This window comes from Sinocyclocheilus grahami, unplaced genomic scaffold (genome assembly GCF_001515645.1).
Source record: "Sinocyclocheilus grahami isolate Dianchi unplaced genomic scaffold, SAMN03320097.WGS_v1.1 scaffold1035.1, whole genome shotgun sequence".
Classification (NCBI taxonomy): Eukaryota; Metazoa; Chordata; class Actinopteri; order Cypriniformes; family Cyprinidae; genus Sinocyclocheilus; species Sinocyclocheilus grahami.
The window spans coordinates 24,699-44,695 of record NW_015506214.1 but is presented as its reverse complement, the minus strand read 5'-3'; the positions used below and the strand labels follow the sequence as shown (position 1 = coordinate 44,695).

Here is a 19,997-nt window from a genome sequence, read left to right as displayed (position 1 = left end):
GCCTGTCTGGAGTGCTAAATTCTGTTATCATATGCATACGTTATGTGAATGCATTATTGCATTGCATTTTAAAAAATGCATTGTATGACCAAGAAAACAACTTTAAATAAAGAGTCACCATCTAATTTTAAAAGAGAATTGAATTAGAAGCCTATGTCTTGTATGAACAGAAACAGCGTTTTCACCACAACTTTGAAAGGATGAATGCAGTAGGCCAATATGAATAAAACATTTTATTTTTAAATTATTATTATTAAAGATGCTATGCAACGTATTTATTGTTGTTATTTGTCACTATGGTTACACACATTACTCAAGGTTATAGCAAGTTAAAGGAGTAAATTGACTCGCTGTTTTATTTTCAGTAGCTTGTTTTTTTTATTTTTATTATAAACCTCTTACAAAGCACAAAAATTATGAACTCATATCATAGGGTGGTATTGTGTTTCATCAGTATGTGAAGACTCATTGGCCACTCAATGAAAGCAACACTCGAAGTCCACATATAACCTTATCATTGAAATAAGCGTGCTCAGTATTTTATCACATTGGTCAAGTGTTTTTACACCGTGGCTGGTCGTATTTTTAATATGGTATATCCGGTTAAAAATAGTAATTGTAAAGACCCTGTCAAGTCCCTGAGTTCTTGTCTATTTAGTTGCACTCTGTCTAGTTGCAGAAACCCATTCTGTGCGTGTGTGAGAGATTAAGTGCTGTTTCTGCCATCCCAGACTGAAAGGCACCTTGTGCAGTATTGGATCAAATTGATAAAAGCTAGCTTTAACCAATCACATAAAAGATGAGGCCCCTTTTTGAAATATTTGTGCAATTAATATTGGAGTCAATAAAAATGCACCTCATGCATGATCAGGACCAGTTGCTGTAGGGATGCATATGTTGTTACAACATATATTGTTTTTCCTATTATTGGTCCTTATTGAATGTTTAAATGTGCATTATTTTAGATTTCGTATGACATCATCTAATGTTACTTTAAATAAACATTTAGCAAATGTCTAAATAAATATTACTTTTTTCATGCTGTACATTATAATGTTGTAGCATTTGAAATGGCTGGTTTTTATTTAAGTTTGTAGTGTTTTTTGTTGTTTGTTTGTTTTTTCTTCAAATCTGAGAATAGCTCTCTTTTTTTGTGACTGTGTTTGTGTAACGCTTTTGTAACAGAAGTAGGAAGGCAGTTACTTTATATGTCCGTCACCAGTAAGACCTCAGAGTGACTGTCTTTATGAATGGGTAATCATGAATCACTGATTCACTAGATTCGTTTAAAAAAACTGTTCGTTCATAAACGAAACACCGCTGTGTTTGAATGGAGATGCGCAGCGGTTGAGCTGTGACTTTGTTTTTAAACTATTTTCGACATATTTCGAAATACAACGAAATAGAGCAAAATCAGACAATAGTGTTATAGTCAGACAATGTAAGTAACTTAAAATTAACTTCTTGTTTATTGAATTGTATTGTATTAAATCAGTTATCACATTTACAAACTCCCTTAAAAATCATTCAAAGCTGTCACTCATCATCTTAGTTCATCGCGAGCTCACATTTATAATCAACGAAGCTCTCTACACTGTGTGATGAATCTCTTATTTACACCCTGTCTACACTTTGCTTATGAAGGATTGGTGAGATATGTCTGATACATTACTCGACGCTGCAAAAACACGTAGAAAGCTTTGAAGCTTCCCTGAGCGCAATCACAAGTATGATGATGATCGGGTCAGTCGCACTGGTGCTCCTAAAATAAATTTCATAGTCGCACGCAGTAGTTTTCAGTCGCAAATGCGACTGAAATGGTCGCACTGTCGAGCCCTGTGAGGCCCCTTTTTGAAATATTTGTGCAATTAATATTGGAGTCAATAAAAATGCACCTCATGCATGATCAGGACCAGTTACTGTAAGGATGCATATGTTGTTACAACATATATTGTTTTTCCTATTATTGGTCCTTATTGAATGTTTAAATGTGCATTATTTTAGATTTTGTATGACATCATCTAATGTTACTTTAAATAAACATTTAGCAAATGTCTAAATATTAAATAAATATTACTTTTTTCATGCTGTACATTATAATGTTGTAGCATTTGAAATGGCTGGTTTTTATTTAAGTTTGTAGTGTTTTTTGTTGTTTGTTTGTTTTTTCTTCAAATCTGAGAATAGCTCTCTTTTTTGTGACTGTGTTTGTGTAACGCTTTTGTAACAGAAGTAGGAAGGCAGTTACTTTATATGTCAGTCACCAGTAAGACCTCCTGCCAGATTTCAGCTGAGTGCCACCATGCCGATTGTAGGTAAGTGTGCTCCCTTCAGCAGAGCTCCTTCAGGGGCTGCCTTTGATCAGAGCTTCCTATGAACTCTTCAACGACCCTGCCTGCTCCCGCTCCAGGAGGACGGCCATTGCTAAGGGACATAGTGCCATCAGCCCTCCAGTCCCTGCTGCCTCGTCTGCACACCACCAGACATCAGAAAGTATAAAGTTAGGAGGAAATAGCATCCCACTCTTAGGGCTTTTCAAGATGACTGGTCTCCTCTGCTCTGAGATGTGCTTGGTTAAAAGCCACTTCACTCACATTTGAAGGTTATTCAAGAAGTTCTAGAGGTTTCTGACTGGAAGTGGGAAGAGAGGAGCTTCTTTTGAGTGTGCTTTGATGCCACTGTTTCACTTCATACTAGACAGAAGAGTTTCTGGGAAAGACAACAGCAAGCCTTTCGCTTTTATTTTAGGCAAGTACATTTTGTAAATGGGAAGTAAGCAAGTTCTCTTTGCATAACAGACCAGACATTAAATTAAAGAACAATCTGAGAGTTAATGGTACATGCCAACAACAGCAATTATGTTGCTGCCAGGATGCATTGCTTTTAGCAACAAGGTGAGGTGCATTAGCTAGTTTGTTCAATAGATTGTGGCAAATTTTCTTGCTGCTTAAACTCATTACACTTTTTTTCACCAAAATCTACTTTGCAAGAATACTGCAGTGTTATTGCATTATACGTTACTCATATTAGAATGCTAATGAGGCCAAACTGTCTGATGAACAGAGCATTTAGATTATTGAAGGAATGTTTTGGCAGGTTCTCTGTAAATAAGAAGTATATAACACATGCATATAAAAAACTGCTCTGCTTGATTTGGTCCTGAAGGCCATCTTCACAATACCGGAGTTCTCTGAAGTATGACAAGCCTGTAAATGGAATTTTGGACCCCTGTAGTAAATGTGTTTCTGTGTCCCACGTTGACCTCTAACTGGTCAGGAGTGGTTGATAGGAGAGAAGAAGTGTGTAGGGTCTGTGTAAGAACAGGTGAGGTCACAGTCTACATCTGCAATCTCTCTGTCCTAGATCTGCCACCAGGCCTGTGCTCACAGGTCAAAACTCAGGAAGGGATTCCTCTCGCTCATGTATAACACTCTGTACTCCAAAGACCACTGCTGTCTAAATACTTGTAAACGCTGAACAAGAACATGCATGCTAGAAATACCACACACACATAATTTTATTATAATTATTTAGTAGGTTTTCTCCTAGTATATGTACTAAATACCCAGTTTATACAAGTACATTGGGGTTTGAGTCCACATTGAAAATCTGGGATTTAAGTAAAGCTGAAAATAACAAGTCTGATCATTTAAAAATAAAGCCATAATTATGATTGATTGATTGACGATTGGCACTTTATTACTCCCAAAGGAAATTCAAGGCATCTAATTAGGACTTTAAAGCATTTATGACATTGCAGATTTGGCCAATTTGTGACATTGATGAAGTGAAAAGACCAGATGTTCTTGCTTCCATTGAAGCACAAGATGCTCATTGAAAAAATTGAAACATGTCACTATAGCCAAATATTTTAAAGAAAAATACTTTTCACTTAAATGGTTATGGTGATAATTATATTCAATTAGAAATGCCACGATGCAGATATTAAACTGTGGTAAGCTGCAACCTTAAAACATCTTAATAAATGTATTGAGCTATATTGAGCTCTGTAGCTGTTAGTCTGGCAGATGTAGTTGAAATAGACTATTCAATCATGCCTGTAACATGTTCAACCTTGACCTTGCCATTCTTCTGGTTTGATTAAGAGCTAAGCTTTGGCCAGCACACGCAGAGCTCTGTGTTCCCATAAAAGAGGCTTCTCTTCTCAGTCAAGACAGAGTTAAATTCTGTAAACAGTACTAAACTCTCTCTCTCGATCCTCCTACGCTCATTCTTCACTTCCTAATAATGCTGCACAGCTCGGCCAATCACTCTCTTCCAGTCTATCGTATTTTCTTAGTTAAATCCCCTTTACACCAAGAATGATAGCTATAAAGAGCTATAATGTGTGCTGCTGTTATGCCATCTGTAGCTATAAATGCTTGAGGTCTTTAAAGAAGATTGGATTCTGATTGGCTGTCAATGTTTTTATAGTTCATCAGCTGAACAAAAAAACATTCTGAAAGTGATTCCAGCAATATTGTTCCTATGTCTTTATCATTATAGTTGTGCTATTCATTTAAAAAATATTTTTTACTGTACAACTGTATCATTTTAGTTATTGTCTTTGGTTTTCGAATGGCATTTTGTCCATGACGGAATCAGTCTTTTAAGCGTTTTCACACTAATAGGAATTTGACCAAGAGATCGCGAGACATTCGTTTTTAATGGGAGTTTTTTTATTTTGATCTTGATACCATTGGTTATAGCATCCGATTAGGAATGCCTACTAATACCCATCTGTACAGCCACCAGACATTAAATGGCGATCACACCTTACAGGAACTTCTCTTGAGTCTATCGAGATTAGGAAGGGCTGGGGGTCATCCAGCGGACGGTGTAAGCCAGACAGGTGGTCAGATTCCTCCATTCCGCCTTCAGAGCAGGCACGTGTCCCCCATCCCACCCACACACACGGTGGGTGGCCGGCTTTGCTCGCCTCTGCAGCATGCAGGAGCTGGAAGTTTTTTTCTCTAAACAGTCATGTGCGGTGCTGCGGGGTGGGAACAACATGATCTTGAGGTAAAAGGAGCTCAGGCGTCCTCACAGCCTCTCCTGAGCTTGATCCTAGTCGCTGCAGCTTTCCTGCTTTCTCAGCTGGATCAGGCCCCACCCTTCTGAATATCTCCAAACCAAAATCTTGGCCAACTGAAATATACTCGCAATTACCAGCCCAGTCACAACGCAGTTAGCATGTGGCAACTAAGCCTGCGCATTCTCTTTCACTCACTCACTTACTCTGACATCGATCGCACGCACTTCTGCATCGTGGCGACGCTCCAGAGCTTGGATTAGCAGGAATGATAGGCATGACATTCTCACCAACAATGTAAATATTTTGATATGGCCTTCCCGATGCCAGTGGGCACATCGTGGCTGCCACCTGCGAGAGAATGAGGGAGAGGCGTGTCTGACTGACTGCCTACTGCAGCACACTCTCATGACGAATAGACCTTCTAATGAGGTGCCATTTTTAATCGTTAAATATTTATTCTGCGTTAATGAGAGAGATTAGCCTTCAATATTTTTCAGCGTGGGAATCTTCTAATAGAAGTCCTGTTTTTTTTTTTTTTTTTACCCTTTTCCTCTCGGTAATGAAACGTTTTATCTGCTTCCCTCCAGCCATTTCACCATTGCAATGTTTGTTGTCATTCCTAACAAGATCTGGGCTCTCAAATTCGTTTGATGTTAATTTAACAAAGAGCGTCAGTAAGTGTTGATGAGTGAGATTTTTCTGGTCAAACTTTGAGTCTTGAATGTCATATGTGTGTGGCCTCTCATAGGGAGTTGTTTCCTCAGCTGTCACGAGGCTTGTGCGGCATTCAGAATTAAATTAAGAATGCCTTTCAAATTCCAATTCAGTTCAGAGTATGCAGAGTTGCTTTTTGAATGAAAGTAGGTAAAATTAAAGGCAGTCGAAATTCAGTAGGGATTCTTAAAATGTGTATTTTTAACTGGAAAAGCAAGGTTTGTCAGGACAAGCTTTCAATGTTACCTTGAGTGATGGGGAGATTTTAAAGAATTTTTAAGAGTCTTAAAGTTTGAAGGTTTTTAGGCCGTAACCACAGGCAGATAGATAGACAAATACAAATTACAACTCATGTATTAAAAGGAAGCCAATTCTTCAACTGACCTTACAACAGATAAATGACTGATAAATAACCATCTGTTTTGGTAAATTCCCAACATTATGGTAAAAAGATGTTGCTGTGCTACATGTAATTTGGATACTAGGTATCCAGAGAGGCTAGTGAATGGCGTTCCTAAAACCAGCCAGTAATCATAAACAACTAAAATGAAAATGATTGTTCAATTCAAAATATTTTTGGGAAAAGGGTTGGTAGAAAACAGTTTGATGGAAAAACTAAACAAAAAAGCCTAATAATTTACCCATTGGCATCTGCAGAAAGCATCCATTACACATTTTTCTTTTGTGTTAATGTTAATATTTTTGTAGACTGTTTGACTTCTTGGGTACTCCCCTTGTAATTTCACAATTTTTTCATTATCTACTTTTATGTTTAGTATTGCAACATAACAGTCTGATACAAAAGCTTGTGCTTTCTGTTTTGTTTGCTTGATGATAAACTGCATCTAAAGTAATTTATTCCAAAATCATCAGGTACATCAGCGAGGCTTGCAAAGTCAAGTCAAGTCACCTTTATTTATATAGCGCTTTTAACAATACAGATTGTGTCAAAGCAACTGAACAGCATTAATTAGGAAAATAGTGTGTCAATAATGCAAAATGACAATAGTAAACACTAATTTTTCAGTTAAAGACTGAATTCATCATTGAATTCAGTGATGTCAACATCCAGCTCAGTTTAAGTCATTTTGTTTGACGAATATACACACAGTACCCGCCCTTGAAAAGAGGTAGGCATGGTTAACTAATCGCTTTCATAAGGTCAATGCTGATTTTATTCACAACACTGGCTGTCACCATAATACAGCCCATCCTATCCTAAGATGGCAGCTCTCATAAAAACTACTGTCAAGATTTGAAGACTTCCTATTTAAGCTTATCCCAGTTGTGTTAGTTATTTAGTCTCTTTGTCCTCTCCAGTTATGTCTGGCTCGCTAATTGCTGTCCTGTAATCCCACTATTAACAGAGCCTGTGCTGCAAGCATTATCAGGAGATCAGCAGCGGCCAGCGACTGTGAACCCTGCTGGAGCTCTTCAGCATGCAGCTCACATCAGTAAATCAGCTTAATTTGGGTAATTCCTTTTCAGTCACTCATAATACATTCTGTTTTTGCACTATTTTCAGAGAGACAGAGAGAGAGAAGCCGGCATTCTCAAAAGCCAAACACAAGCAGCGCTTTATCAGCACCGCCGCCCTCATTCTCACGTAGCACTCTGAGAAATGGACGGGTAAAATAAACACTTTAAAGATGTAGTTTAGCCACACTTCACATGCCCAATTGAAGTCTGAATGGGATGAGAAGCAGCAAAGCACTTTTATCTCCGTCCACACAAAGAAATGCATAGATTTTGATAGACAGTTCCCGACCGTGAACCCTGCTGGAGCTCTTCAGCATGCAGCTCACATCAGTAAATCAGCTTAATTTGGGTAATTCCTTTTCAGTCACTCATAATACATTCTGTTTTTGCACTATTTTCAGAGAGACAGAGAGAGAGAAGCCGGCATTCTCAAAAGCCAAACACAAGCAGCGCTTTATCAGCACCGCCGCCCTCATTCTCACGTAGCACTCTGAGAAATGGACGGGTAAAATAAACACTTTAAAGATGTAGTTTAGCCACACTTCACATGCCCAATTGAAGTCTGAATGGGATGAGAAGCAGCAAAGCACTTTTATCTCCGTCCACACAAAGAAATGCATAGATTTTGATAGACAGAGTTCAGCCTTTTTTTTTGGATTTCTTTTTCCGTTTTTTTCCCTCTCAGCTGAGATTAGAAATGCCAGGAAGATGACAAATAGTGGGGGGAGTTTTATCCTTTCTTTGGTTTTGTTCCGCCTGTATTTCATGCACTGGAGTGAGTCTATTTGGTGTGTTATTCATGGTGAATAATCAGAGGGGGGCAGCGGCCTGTGAAATTTGACGGTCAGCATTGTGGTGTTTGGGTAGCAAGGGCTTGACCCTGGGGTTGCTGGGGCAGGGAGGCTGAGGAGAGGGTACTCTCATGGTCCCCCTTCATCACTTTGTCCCAAACAATTGTGGTTCAGAGAATGAGCATTGCTGTTGTCACCCTGTAACCGTCTCAAATTCAGGGATTCAAAATTATAGCTCCGATAAAGCCACAATCTCCAGCTGTTTGTAAAACATTTCCTTTGATCAAAAATAAGCTGAGCTTTTTTTCCCCACCGTCCCCCACAGCTTGTAAATTCTATAAATAATTTGCATTTTAATTGCCCCACAGGACTGAATCCATCTAAAGATTTTTTTGTGCTATTGAAGTGTTTTGTTATTGTAGAAGCAGTCTGTATTTTTTCACTTGAAAATTGGATGTAGCAGGTAAGCTGCAGGCTCATTAAATTTCTCCACACATAGTAGCAGTTTAAAGTGCTATTTTTTTTACTTATTATTGATTGAAGCAGTCTAGTTTTCTTTCAGGTGTGTGTGTGTGTGTGTGTGTGTTTGATGCCTGCACACCTGTGGCTCAAATTCAGTGTGACCTTGGGCCCTAATGATATCCCCCTCCTCCACTTTGCCCAGAGACCTTAATTCTCTGCCCATTGTGTGTGGAAGCCCCCTGCTGGTCACTTTGTGCACTGCACCATCAATCCTGTAGGCTAATTAGGGCCATTTGCCAAGGCAAGCATCACTATTTGCTCATAGTTGGGGTTAGAGGTTGAAAAAGGCCATTAACCACAAGTATTAAAATTAGGTGTGTAACATGTCCCGCACCATTTGTGCTACAGGAATGACCGATATCATGTGGTTTGTTGAAGAGAGTTGCACTATTGTAAGATTTTTTTACTTGGCTGTGGCTAATATGTTTGGGTAGACTTACATTTAGGTTGGGACCTTAGGCATATCTAGGGACCAATACATTATAGATACTTTGTGGGCTCTTTTAATATGGGTCATTAAACAACCACCAGAACACCCTAGCAACCACAATAAAAGCAACTTACCAATTGTGTAGAACTAGCTTGACAACCACCCACATAACCTTAGCTTAATGGATTTTATTTTGTGAAAATGTAAAAATGTAGTTTGGTATAAAGTGGTGTAGTTGCATTTACTTTCCAGCTGCTGTTTTGATCGAGTTTGGATCTGATTTCTGTTAGCGGTCAAGATACAAGACAAAGGCAGATTGAGTTGTTCTGCTATAATTAGGTTAGAGCAGAAATAAATTGGAGTGATTGAAATCTGAGAGCACCTCTGTCCACATGGCCCACACACAAGCTCAGTCAGTATGGATTAGGGGTCAGAGGTCATATTGGTCATGGGTCAGGGAGGCATGGCAGTCTTGCAGGGTAATTTATGCAGCACCACAGAAACTAGCTCCCTCATGGTTGCGTTGTACGATGTCTTGCGATGCACATTTAACACGGTGTCCTTACCGGGTGCCATGCCATCATATGATTAAAACCACCCATTCCATGTAAATTCCAGTTTATCATAACCAACTTTGAAAAGCCACGTGTGACACACAAATGTGATTTTGCTATTCTTTCAGTGTGGACAGACAGTTGAGCACAGGAAATTATTTTTTGTGAATGTGTGTGTGTGGCATATCTTCAAGGTGATACCATTCTTATGCACCTGTTCACGCCCTGTCTAATCAGTCATTTTTCTTGCTTTCACACATGGTTTCACATTTACTCACTCCTTCATTTTGCCCTCATTCTACCCCATTAACACGGCCATGTATTAGCAGAAAAATCTCTGTCACAGGATATTGAGACAAAACTTTCCATTTGCTGCTAATTAAAGAACAATTCTAGTAAATTTCCAGCTTCTCTTCATTTCCATTTCTCTCACACTTTAGAATGACATATTTAATACCAACAGCATTTTAATTGCTTGAGGTTGCCAAGTCACTGTTTGTGTATACTACCGGTCAAAAGTTTGGAATAATTAACATTTTAATGTTTTTGAAAGAAGTCTCTTTTTTAACCAAGGCTGCATTTATTTCAGTAAAATACAGAAAAAAGTAATACTGTGAAATTGTATTACAATCTAAAATGTTTTCTATTTTTATATATTTTAAAATGTAATTTTTTCTGCAAAGCTGAATTTTCAGCAGTCATTACTCCAGTTCAGCATAAACATTTTCAACATTGATAATAAATATCCTTATTATTAATAATTGAACAGTAATAATAATTTATAGTAATTAACCACAAATATGCAAATTAGAATTATTTAAACTCATTACGAGGGAAAATGCAATTCTTTCAAACATGCATACGCAACTTTAGGACGTCAGTGGATCTTTCTTAGTTAGCAGTGACATTTTGCTGCCTTTCTTGCTCTTTGCTTGTCTACTTTCTTGACTGTCTGTTATCCCTTCTTCCCTCTTTGCATCTTATTTCCTCCCTTAGTCCCACTCACCCATCTCATTTCCTCCTGTGCTTATGTGTACCATTGCTCTGTAAGCATGTTTGTTTACTGACAAGAGCAGTGTAATAAACACAAGATATGCATGGCCATCCTGATCATTTCCTGGTCGAGTTCAGCTCTGAATAGTTCATGATTTGCATTCTCTGACTCAAATGGGAAAGCTATTCTCTTGAGATGAGAAATGCTCCGTAGTAATTTCATCCCGGCTTCAACAGCACATGCCATGTGAAACCATTCTGCTCAATGATTCAGGGCTGCCGTTCCCCCTCGCTCATCCTGTTGCTTTACCGTACAGATAATATAATGTTGAATTGGACACACTGACCTGGGTGTATCTTTATGACCTCATGAATTGCAACGTGTCGTGATGGAAACCTGCTGTTTGTGTGCACTTGTGTTTGCTTGTGTGTGTGTTTTGAACTGATGGAGAACTGGTCAGTGAGGTTAGAGTGCTCCCAGGCTAATAATAATCTAGCTTTCCGTATCAGGATGTGTTCCTCTGTAGGGTTCATTCTGAGTTTGATAAATTTATTGCAGCTGAGCACTTCGCCGCCATTCTCCTTTTCTCTTTATAATTATCTTTGCCTCCTTCCAGACAGGTGAATTACCACATTAAGATTCTTTGCATTTATTATTAGCCTTTGAAGGTGGAAGTGAAGGTCTGTTTCTAGTTTCTAGCATCTTTTCATTCCTTATGCTTTTTCTCTCATTTCCTTTATTTTTCTCTTTTAGCTTATCACCCGTCCTAGACAAGGTGCCTTTGACCAAAGCACAGGCTATGCTTGTTCATCTGTGGGAAAAACGATCCTTTAAGTGCTAGCCTGATTTATAGTTACAGCATGGCTGGCATTGATCATGTCAGAGACTGATAGCTGGCTGTAAGCTGACAAAGCCTCTCTTGGTGGGGAGAGGAAGGAGAAAATGTGCCTGCGATCCAATGATTTCCTTCTCCAGCGTCTTGAAACTCGATCTAACTGTAGCTTGCTCTTTCCTATGGAGATTAGTTAAGATATTCTCAAATTTACAAACAGTGCGTTCCAATTAAAGTTTTGAATTACCCATCATCTGCCCTCCCATGCTCTAATTAGTTCTATGTGGGTCCAAAGTTCACCTTTTAAACTGTTCAAGTCACCTACCTATAAGGTCAGTGATCTCTCTATCCCACCTGTAATGCTATCTTACTGGAGGTCAACGGCTCCAGGACTATTTTAGGAGTCATGAGAAAAAAGACGACTCCATGGTAATGTAGTGATCCACATCAGCAGTCACAATAATAGCAAAACCACATGGCTGCTTGGAAGTATAAGAGTGAAGCAACATTTGGTCTAGGCTACAACCACTTCGTCAGATCTCCTTGCTTCCCCCGTTTTATCCACTCTTTAAAGGTACTTGATAATGTTTGGACTGATTGCATCTCTTCTCTCTCTTTCTTACAGGCTCTGACTCATCCTGCCCAATGGTGAATGTGCTATCCATGCTGGGCCTCTACATGGGGCAATGTTCACCATCCCGCCCCAGTGGTGAACACCCTCAGAGCATCCACTACTGAGGCCAGCGGGGCAAGTGAAGCACAGACCTCGAAGCACTCCAGTAGATCCCAAAGAGCCCTTTGCATTGAGAGGCACGTGCTTATTTAAAAACTCGGCGCACAGCAACGTAAAAGTCGGCAGCAAAATAGCTGATCCTTTGTCGAGTGGTGGTAGAGGAGGAGTGTCAAGAGTGATCAAGAAACCCAATCCTCTTATCCCAGGCCCAAGACGCCACCCGAGAGCGAGTGCACTCAGGGAACGTGTGGTGGGGGTGAAAGAGCTGACTGACCTGATTGGAGGACTGTGGCTAGAGGCAGCAATCAAAGCGGAGACACACGTCATGGGCTATGGGGGCCATGGTGACCTAGCATAAATGGCTACTCCTGACCCAAAGCTTGTGCCGGTGTCTGCTGCTCAACCCTTTTCCTTTATCCTTCTCTTTTCCTCTCTGTTGTCCTCCTCCTGCTGCGAACACTGCGACAGTCAGGCTCTCAGCCTCCCCTCTGCCCCCCTCTCTTCCCCGGTCTCGCGTTTGTGCTGTGGCCATGGGGCTGTGGAAGTTAGTGCGGGGTGTCAGGCAACTCGAGCTCCACCGCCTTATCCTGGCGCTCATCGTCTTTTGCCTGCTCTCCATGGCTTTCCTGGCCTACTATGTCAGCAACAGCCCTAAAATAAAGGAGGCGCCCCCTTTGCCCTTTAGTGACTGTGGTGGGGTTGTTGCTGCCGCACCAGGAGGGCAACGTGCTCCTCTCTTCCTGCCCCCTTTCACAGGCCGGCAGAGGATGGTTAAAGCAGTGGATAACTCTCGAACAGAGCCTGTGGTGCTGGTCTTTGTGGAAAGCATCTACTCTCAGCTCGGACAAGAGATTGTGGCTATCCTCGAGTCCAGTCGCTTTCGTTACCACACTGAGATTGCACCCAGCAAGGGGGACATGCCTACGTTGATGGAGCGTGACGTCGGCCGCTACACCCTGGTCATTTATGAGAACATTCTCAAGTACGTCAACTTGGATGCTTGGAACCGTGACCTACTGGATAAATATTGTGCTGAATTTGATGTAGGCATCATCGGCTTCTTCAAAGCCAACGAGAACTCGCTGCTTAGTGCCCAGCTGAAGGGCTTCCCGCTGTTCCTGCACTCTAACCTGGGCCTACGGGACTACCACATCAACCCTGCCGCGCCATTACTGTACATCACCAAACCCAATGAGGTGGAGCAGGGCCCGCTCCCTGGCGATGACTGGACGGTTTTTCAGTCTAACCATAGCACCTATGAGCCCGTGCTCCTGGCTGTCACAAAATCCTCAGAAGCACTGGCCCATTTGGCCCCCCCCCGAGCCCTTCATGCCACTGTAGTTCAGGACCTTGGCCTTCACGACGGAATTCAAAGGGTGCTGTTCGGCAACAATCTGTCATTTTGGCTGCACAAGTTGATTTTTGTGGATGCCATAGCATATCTGACAGGGAAAAGACTCTGCCTGTCCTTGGAGAGGCATCTGCTAGTTGACGTGGATGATATATTTGTGGGAAAGGAGGGTACGCGTATGAAGGTGACTGATGTGAAGGTGAGTGTCTTTTCTAACTTAGTTCATGCAAAAATGTATATTCTGTCTTCATTTACTCTCAAGGCGTTCCAAACCTGTATGACTTTCTTCCTTGGTTTAGAACGCTGTGAGTATGATTTTCATTTTCGTTTTTGGCTGATCTCACCCTTTAAAAGTTCTTAGGTTGCTCAGTGTTGTTTACCTATGAACATTCATATTGATCTCTTCATCTCACCCAGTGTGTAACTAGCAAAACTCATGTTCTTGAAATGGGTAACAATGTATTGGCTGAGAGATAAAATAGTGCACTAACGATGCTTTAGCACTGTAGTGTCATGGAGATTCGAGGCTAAAACAGCTAGTACTCAAAATAATGTGCTTGTTAGAGCAAGGGATAATTGCTCTCTTTGGACAATGTGCCTATTAACCTCCTATTTATTAGCATTGTTGCCAAAGGGGCTGATTACATAGACGTATGAATCCCTCCCAGTGCTCATCGTCAGATTGAGTAGAAGCTTCCGGCCTCCTAAAGTATGGAAACGGCAATGCAGCCCATGGCAGTACTTTCAGGAGCCGTAAATGTGTAGTGTACACATGCAAAGATATACCACCCAGAGGTTGTCCTCTTTGAAGCCAGACAAAGTAAATTAACAGCTCTAATAAGAAATAATAGGGCAATTAATGTCACATTTGCATTGACAACATGAAGATGTTTCTTCAGCAGAGGAATCTGCCTTGTCTGTCTGCTTACTGACTCAGTCAAGCAGTTAATTAGCCCGCCATCAATTATATTTGTCATTCTGTTACACAAAGTAAGTCCAACGAGTTTGAAATGACATTCTACAAAACAAAATTCTACAACAACATGTTAGCAATTGGTCATTAAATGTAGTTTGCTAAAATGGTGAATGGATAGACATGTGACAGAAGAGATGTCAAATATTTCTCTTATGTTAGAGGAATAGCTTACACGGTAATACATATTCAGTCATTTATGTGTCATTACTCTGCCTCTATCATTTCAAACTCGTTGGACTGACTTTGTGTAACACAAAAGAGGAACAATAACATGGCCACTTTGTTCAATATAATGAACTTTAGAATAGAATGAAAAGCTCCAAAATTACAAATAATTGTAATGTCAAAAAATGATTACAGAAGTTACATTTTAGGTGAACTATTACTTTTCTATCAAGTTGCATAGCATGGGTGGGAATCATGGTCATACCTTGGAAATGTTAAAACCTACCTTAGTAAAATATTTTCACTCGTTAAGCTCACCCTCAGGATTCAGGAAAGTAGAGCTGGGTTTTGACACAAATTTCACAATTCGATTCGATTCTCATTCACAAGCTTGTGATTCGATTCCCAATTTGATTTGATTCGATACAATATTGATTATTTTGGATGTATATCTGATACACATGCAAAGTTTTCTCAAGGAAAAAAAAAACTCTTAACTAATACTGTAAAATATACATGAGAGAGTCACGTTTCAAAAGCGTCCCAGAAGCGGCTCTCCGCGCCGCTTCGCTAAAGATAGGCGCCTAGTCTATTTTTGACGGACGCCGCGTCCAAACCGCACAGCAAATGCAAAATAAAAGTCAAAAAATCATGTCAATTTCAAAATAAACACCCTGTGCAGACTCCCGATCGTATTTCACGGTCACATATCTTTGGCAGGAGGCCAGAAATGGACGACGACGAGTGGTTCATCCTCGAAATACAAAAACACATGGTGTTATATCTTATATGACATCACAAATCTTTTTTACAAGGACAATATGAGCAACCAAACATCATCTGACAGGCAAATCACGTGGTCTCGCGAATCCTACCGCTGTGCTTCTGATCCGCTTCTGGTGTGAGTTGGCACCGCGTGAAGGACGTAACAAAACCTCTTCGGAGCCGTAACATGCCGCAGATGTGTGCAGTGTACATAAGGGGTGAGGCGGTGGCGCCCCGTGCTACAGTGATCATGCCACAAAACAGCGCCAAAACGGCATTTATTGTTTAAATACTGCAATACAATGGACAGATTTTGAAATCTGAGACTTTTCTTCATATTAAAAGTACCTAGTCTATTTTTGACGGACGCCGCGTCCAAACCGCACAGCAAATGCAAAATAAAAGTCAAAAAATCATGTCAATTTCAAAATAAACACCCTGTGCAGACTCCCGATCGTATTTCACGGTCACATATCTTTGGCAGGAGGCCAGAAATGGACGACGACGAGTGGTTCATCCTCGAAATACAAAAACACATGGTGTTATATCTTATATGACATCACAAATCTTTTTTACAAGGACAATATGAGCAACCAAACATCATCTGACAGGCAAATCACGTGGTCTCGCGAATCCTACCGCTGTGCTTCTGATCCGCTTCTGGTGTGAGTTGGCACCGCGTGAAGGACGTAACAAAACCTCTTCGGAGCCGTAACATGCCGCAGATGTGTGCAGTGTAAATAAGGGGTGAGGCGGTGGCGCGCCGCGCTACAGTGATCATGCCACAACAGCGCCAAAACGGCATTTATTGTTTAAATACTGCAATACAATGGACAGATTTTGAAATCTGAGACTTTGCTTCATATTAAAAGTACCGAAGCACAATGCTTATTGCGATATATTGGATGGGAGGTGCCCTTCAATGTTCCGTCCATTAACTGAAAACAGGCTAGAATAATCGATTCTTGGGATTTAAGAATCAATATCGTTTCGTAAAACTGAGAATCAATTATAACCGAGATTTCGATATTTTTTACCCAGCCCTACTGGAAAGACATCTTTAATCTAACTGAATAATATCTCACCTTTTTGGTGGTTCTTGCCTTTTTTTGTATAAACCAGGGGTAGGCAAGTTCGGTCCTAGAGAGCCGCAGTCCTGCAGAGTTCAGCTCCAACCCTGAAAAAAAAAACTCATCTGCCTATAGCCGTAGTAATCCTGAAGACATTGATTAGCTTGTTCAGGTGTGTTTGATTAGGGTTGGAGCTGAACTCTGCAGGACTGCGGCTCTCTAGGACCGAACTTGCCTACCCCTGGTATAAACTAATATCGTGGTGGGTGCTCTCGGTGCCTTTACTCAATTTCATTTTCAGCAAATGCGCATGCAAATGTATATTTAATATTATGTTATACTTTTGTTTAAAATTAGTTGTCTTGTGAAACACCTGAGGGTATCCATCCAGTACCTTGGTATGAAAACCACTGTATACAAGTTAAGCTCTCTCAATAGCATATGTGCCTTTACAGTGGAATTTTATGGAGCCAGTGTTATATGTTTGCCCCATAGATTTCCATTGTAAGTGCATTTTTATCAACACATTTTGTTTTTGCAGACTGAGGGATGAGTCAGTTACTTTCTGTGGTAATCAACAACATGCCACAGATGCTGTTGATAGAGCATAACTTGTATTTAGCCCTGAACATCCCTTAAAACCCAGCCTGTTACACAACTGGTGCTATTTATTATTTACTGGTGAAAGAATGTTTGAAAATGTATGCAGCATCTAATTTCCATATGTTTTCGTTTTACAGTCAGTCTTAATCATAATGGTTACTGGGGACAATACCTTGGAGCAAGGACACAGTTTTTAGTTCACCCATGTTCTTCTTTTTTTTTTCCACGGATAGCATAAGTGTTTTGCAGGAATATGTGTGTAACACACAGATTATCCACCCACAGAGCTGTGTTTATGTTGTTGATTTTTTGCCAGATTTGTATGGTGATGTATGCCATGCCATGCCACCTGGCCTCAAGCTGAACAAGTGGGCTGTAATCACCTCTGTTACACAACTGGTGCTATTTATTATTTACTGGTGAAAGAATGTTTGAAAATGTATGCAGCATCTAATTTCCATATGTTTTCGTTTTACAGTCAGTCTTAATCATAATGGTTACTGGGGACAATACCTTGGAGCAAGGACACAGTTTTTAGTTCACCCATGTTCTTCTTTTTTTTTTCCACGGATAGCATAAGTGTTTTGCAGGAATATGTGTGTAACACACAGATTATCCACCCACAGAGCTGTGTTTATGTTGTTGATTTTTTGCCAGATTTGTATGGTGATGTATGCCATGCCACCTGGCCTCAAGCTGAACAAGTGGGCTGTAATCACCGCAGCCAGTGGTGCTGCATAGAAAACTCAAACAAACTGTGTCTAATGGTGGACTAATCGCATCTATTCTTACTCCATATGCTTTTTCAGAACTGAAGCTTATTTATTTCCACCTACTCACTACACATGCATATATGATGCCCATATGTACACACAGTTCACTGCTATATACCGTATTGGCCCGAATATAAGACGACCCCCCTTTTTCCAGATGTACCTGTTGAAAAAAGGCTTTTTAATAACCAAATCTTGTTTTTTCTCAGTAAAACACATTTTGTCTTCAATTATTTTCATATTGCATATTTTTCCTACCATTTTTTTTACCATTAAAAAAAAACAGGTAGCCCATCTGAATTAGGACATTTAGGCTATCCATCTAATAGTAGCCTACCAAAATCTTATTAACAGTATAAGTTAAATCTTACTGTAGGCTAGTCTTCAAATCTGAGTACTGTCTTACATTTAAAAACACAAAGGGAGTTTGGTCCCATCAGGCTAACGTGTGTTTCACACATACTCCGTCTGTAATTGAGTTTAAACGTGAATACATCTATGAAAGATTGTTAACTGTACTGTTAAAAGAGGATCACAATGCTGAAAAAGCACTTTCAGTATAGGCTAACTACGTTTGGATTTGAAATCAAAATAATGGATAAATGTTGTGTTTGTGGTATACAGCCGCGGATCAGGAGCGAACTGCAAACGCGACGTGTGAAAGCACAACGAGTCCATGCTGCTTCTGCACCGCACACGCACTGCACACGGAGTATGTGTGAAACAGGCGAGACAGTCACGCAGCTGGAAGGTTTTCTTATTCTTTTGTTTTACTCGCGATCTTTACAACACGCATTACATTACGTATTTCATGGCACACTGGTTTTATGCGTATTTGGCGCCACCTAGTGTTGTGGATGTATTATTGACATGTCAAAGTCTAGACCCTGAATATAAGACGACCGCGTTTTTTCAGATGTATTTCCAAGAAAAAAACGTTGTCTTATATTCGGGTCAGTACGGTAAGTTAATGTATACACATTGTACTGTATCTATGGGACAACTAGATTATTTCAGCATTTTTAGCTTGTATGTTTGTTACAAATAGCGCAGGTCATTGGGATACTGGCAGATATCATGTACAAGGTGAGCCTGTCTTCATTGAAACAGCACAAATGACACATCATGATCGTGTCCTTTTTCGTTTTGGTGTCTTAAAATGGGGAATATTCCACATATGTATCGGCAGATGGAGTTCTGAAGAAAAAAAAAAACTTTGGGCATCCTAAAGAAAATTCTGTTAGAAGTGAATTATGTGTGCCACTTAAAAATAACAAGACATAATTAATTATTAATTTGTTATCAAATGCATTTAATTTTTAACATGGCACACTGGTTTTATGCGTATTTGGCGCCACCTAGTGTTGTGGGTGTATTATTGACATGTCAACGTCTAGACCCTGAATATAAGACGACCGCGTTTTTTCAGATGTATTTCCAAGAAAAAAACATTGTCTTATATTCGGGTCAATACGGTAAGTTAATGTATACACATTGTACTGTATCTATGGGACAACTAGATTATTTCAGCATTTTTAGCTTGTATGTTTGTTACAAATAGCGCAGGTCATTGGGATACTGGCAGATATCATGTACAAGGTGAGCCTGTCTTCATTGAAACAGCACAAAAAACAAATGACATCATGATCGTGTCCTTTTTCATTTTGGTGTCTTAAAATGGGGAATATTCCACATATGTATCGGCAGATGGAGTTCTGAAGAAAAAAAAAACTGGGCATCCTAAATAAAATTCTGTTAGAAGTGAATTATGTGTGCCACTTAAAAATAACAAGACATAATTAATTATTAATTTGTTATCAAATGCATTTAATTTTTAATTACATTAAAAATGTAAATTAAACATTGTTTTTACATTTACTAATAAATAGACATAAAAATAGTATAGTTCCTTCTTTAAAAATGTACTTTTAATTGGTTTAGACAATGATTGCTGCTATATAATAAGAGTAATGTGTAGATGTATGGTGTACTTGAGAATGTTGTCTTGATTTTTACAGATGTGAATTTGAGCTTCTCGACAGTCCAGCTGTACTTAGCGATTTCATGTGACTATTGAGTGTCAGCTGTACAGGGAGAAGAGATGATCTGTAAGGGAATGACTGTTTTGCCCATGTCCGCTGTCAAAATGTGATGCCTTTCCCGGATACAACATTGGACTGGCTTTGTTGTGCATCCGGCTGAATCTTGTC

General features: G+C 39.9%; 1 protein-coding gene across 3 annotated transcripts in view; it reads left to right on the top strand.

Moving 5' to 3' along the window:
* Positions 1-19,997, top strand: part of ndst2a (N-deacetylase/N-sulfotransferase (heparan glucosaminyl) 2a) — a 146,852-nt gene that overhangs the window by 116,290 nt on the left and 10,565 nt on the right. For 2 of the 3 annotated variants that reach the window (XM_016251233.1, XM_016251232.1), the window contains one exon: positions 11,977-13,634. In XM_016251233.1, coding sequence (XP_016106719.1) covers positions 12,615-13,634 — 1,020 coding nt within the window. In that variant the 5' untranslated portion in view covers positions 11,977-12,614. Of the gene's footprint in view, positions 1-7,513; positions 7,578-11,976; positions 13,635-19,997 lie in introns of those variants that run through there. The other variant, XM_016251234.1, reaches the window with a different exon arrangement.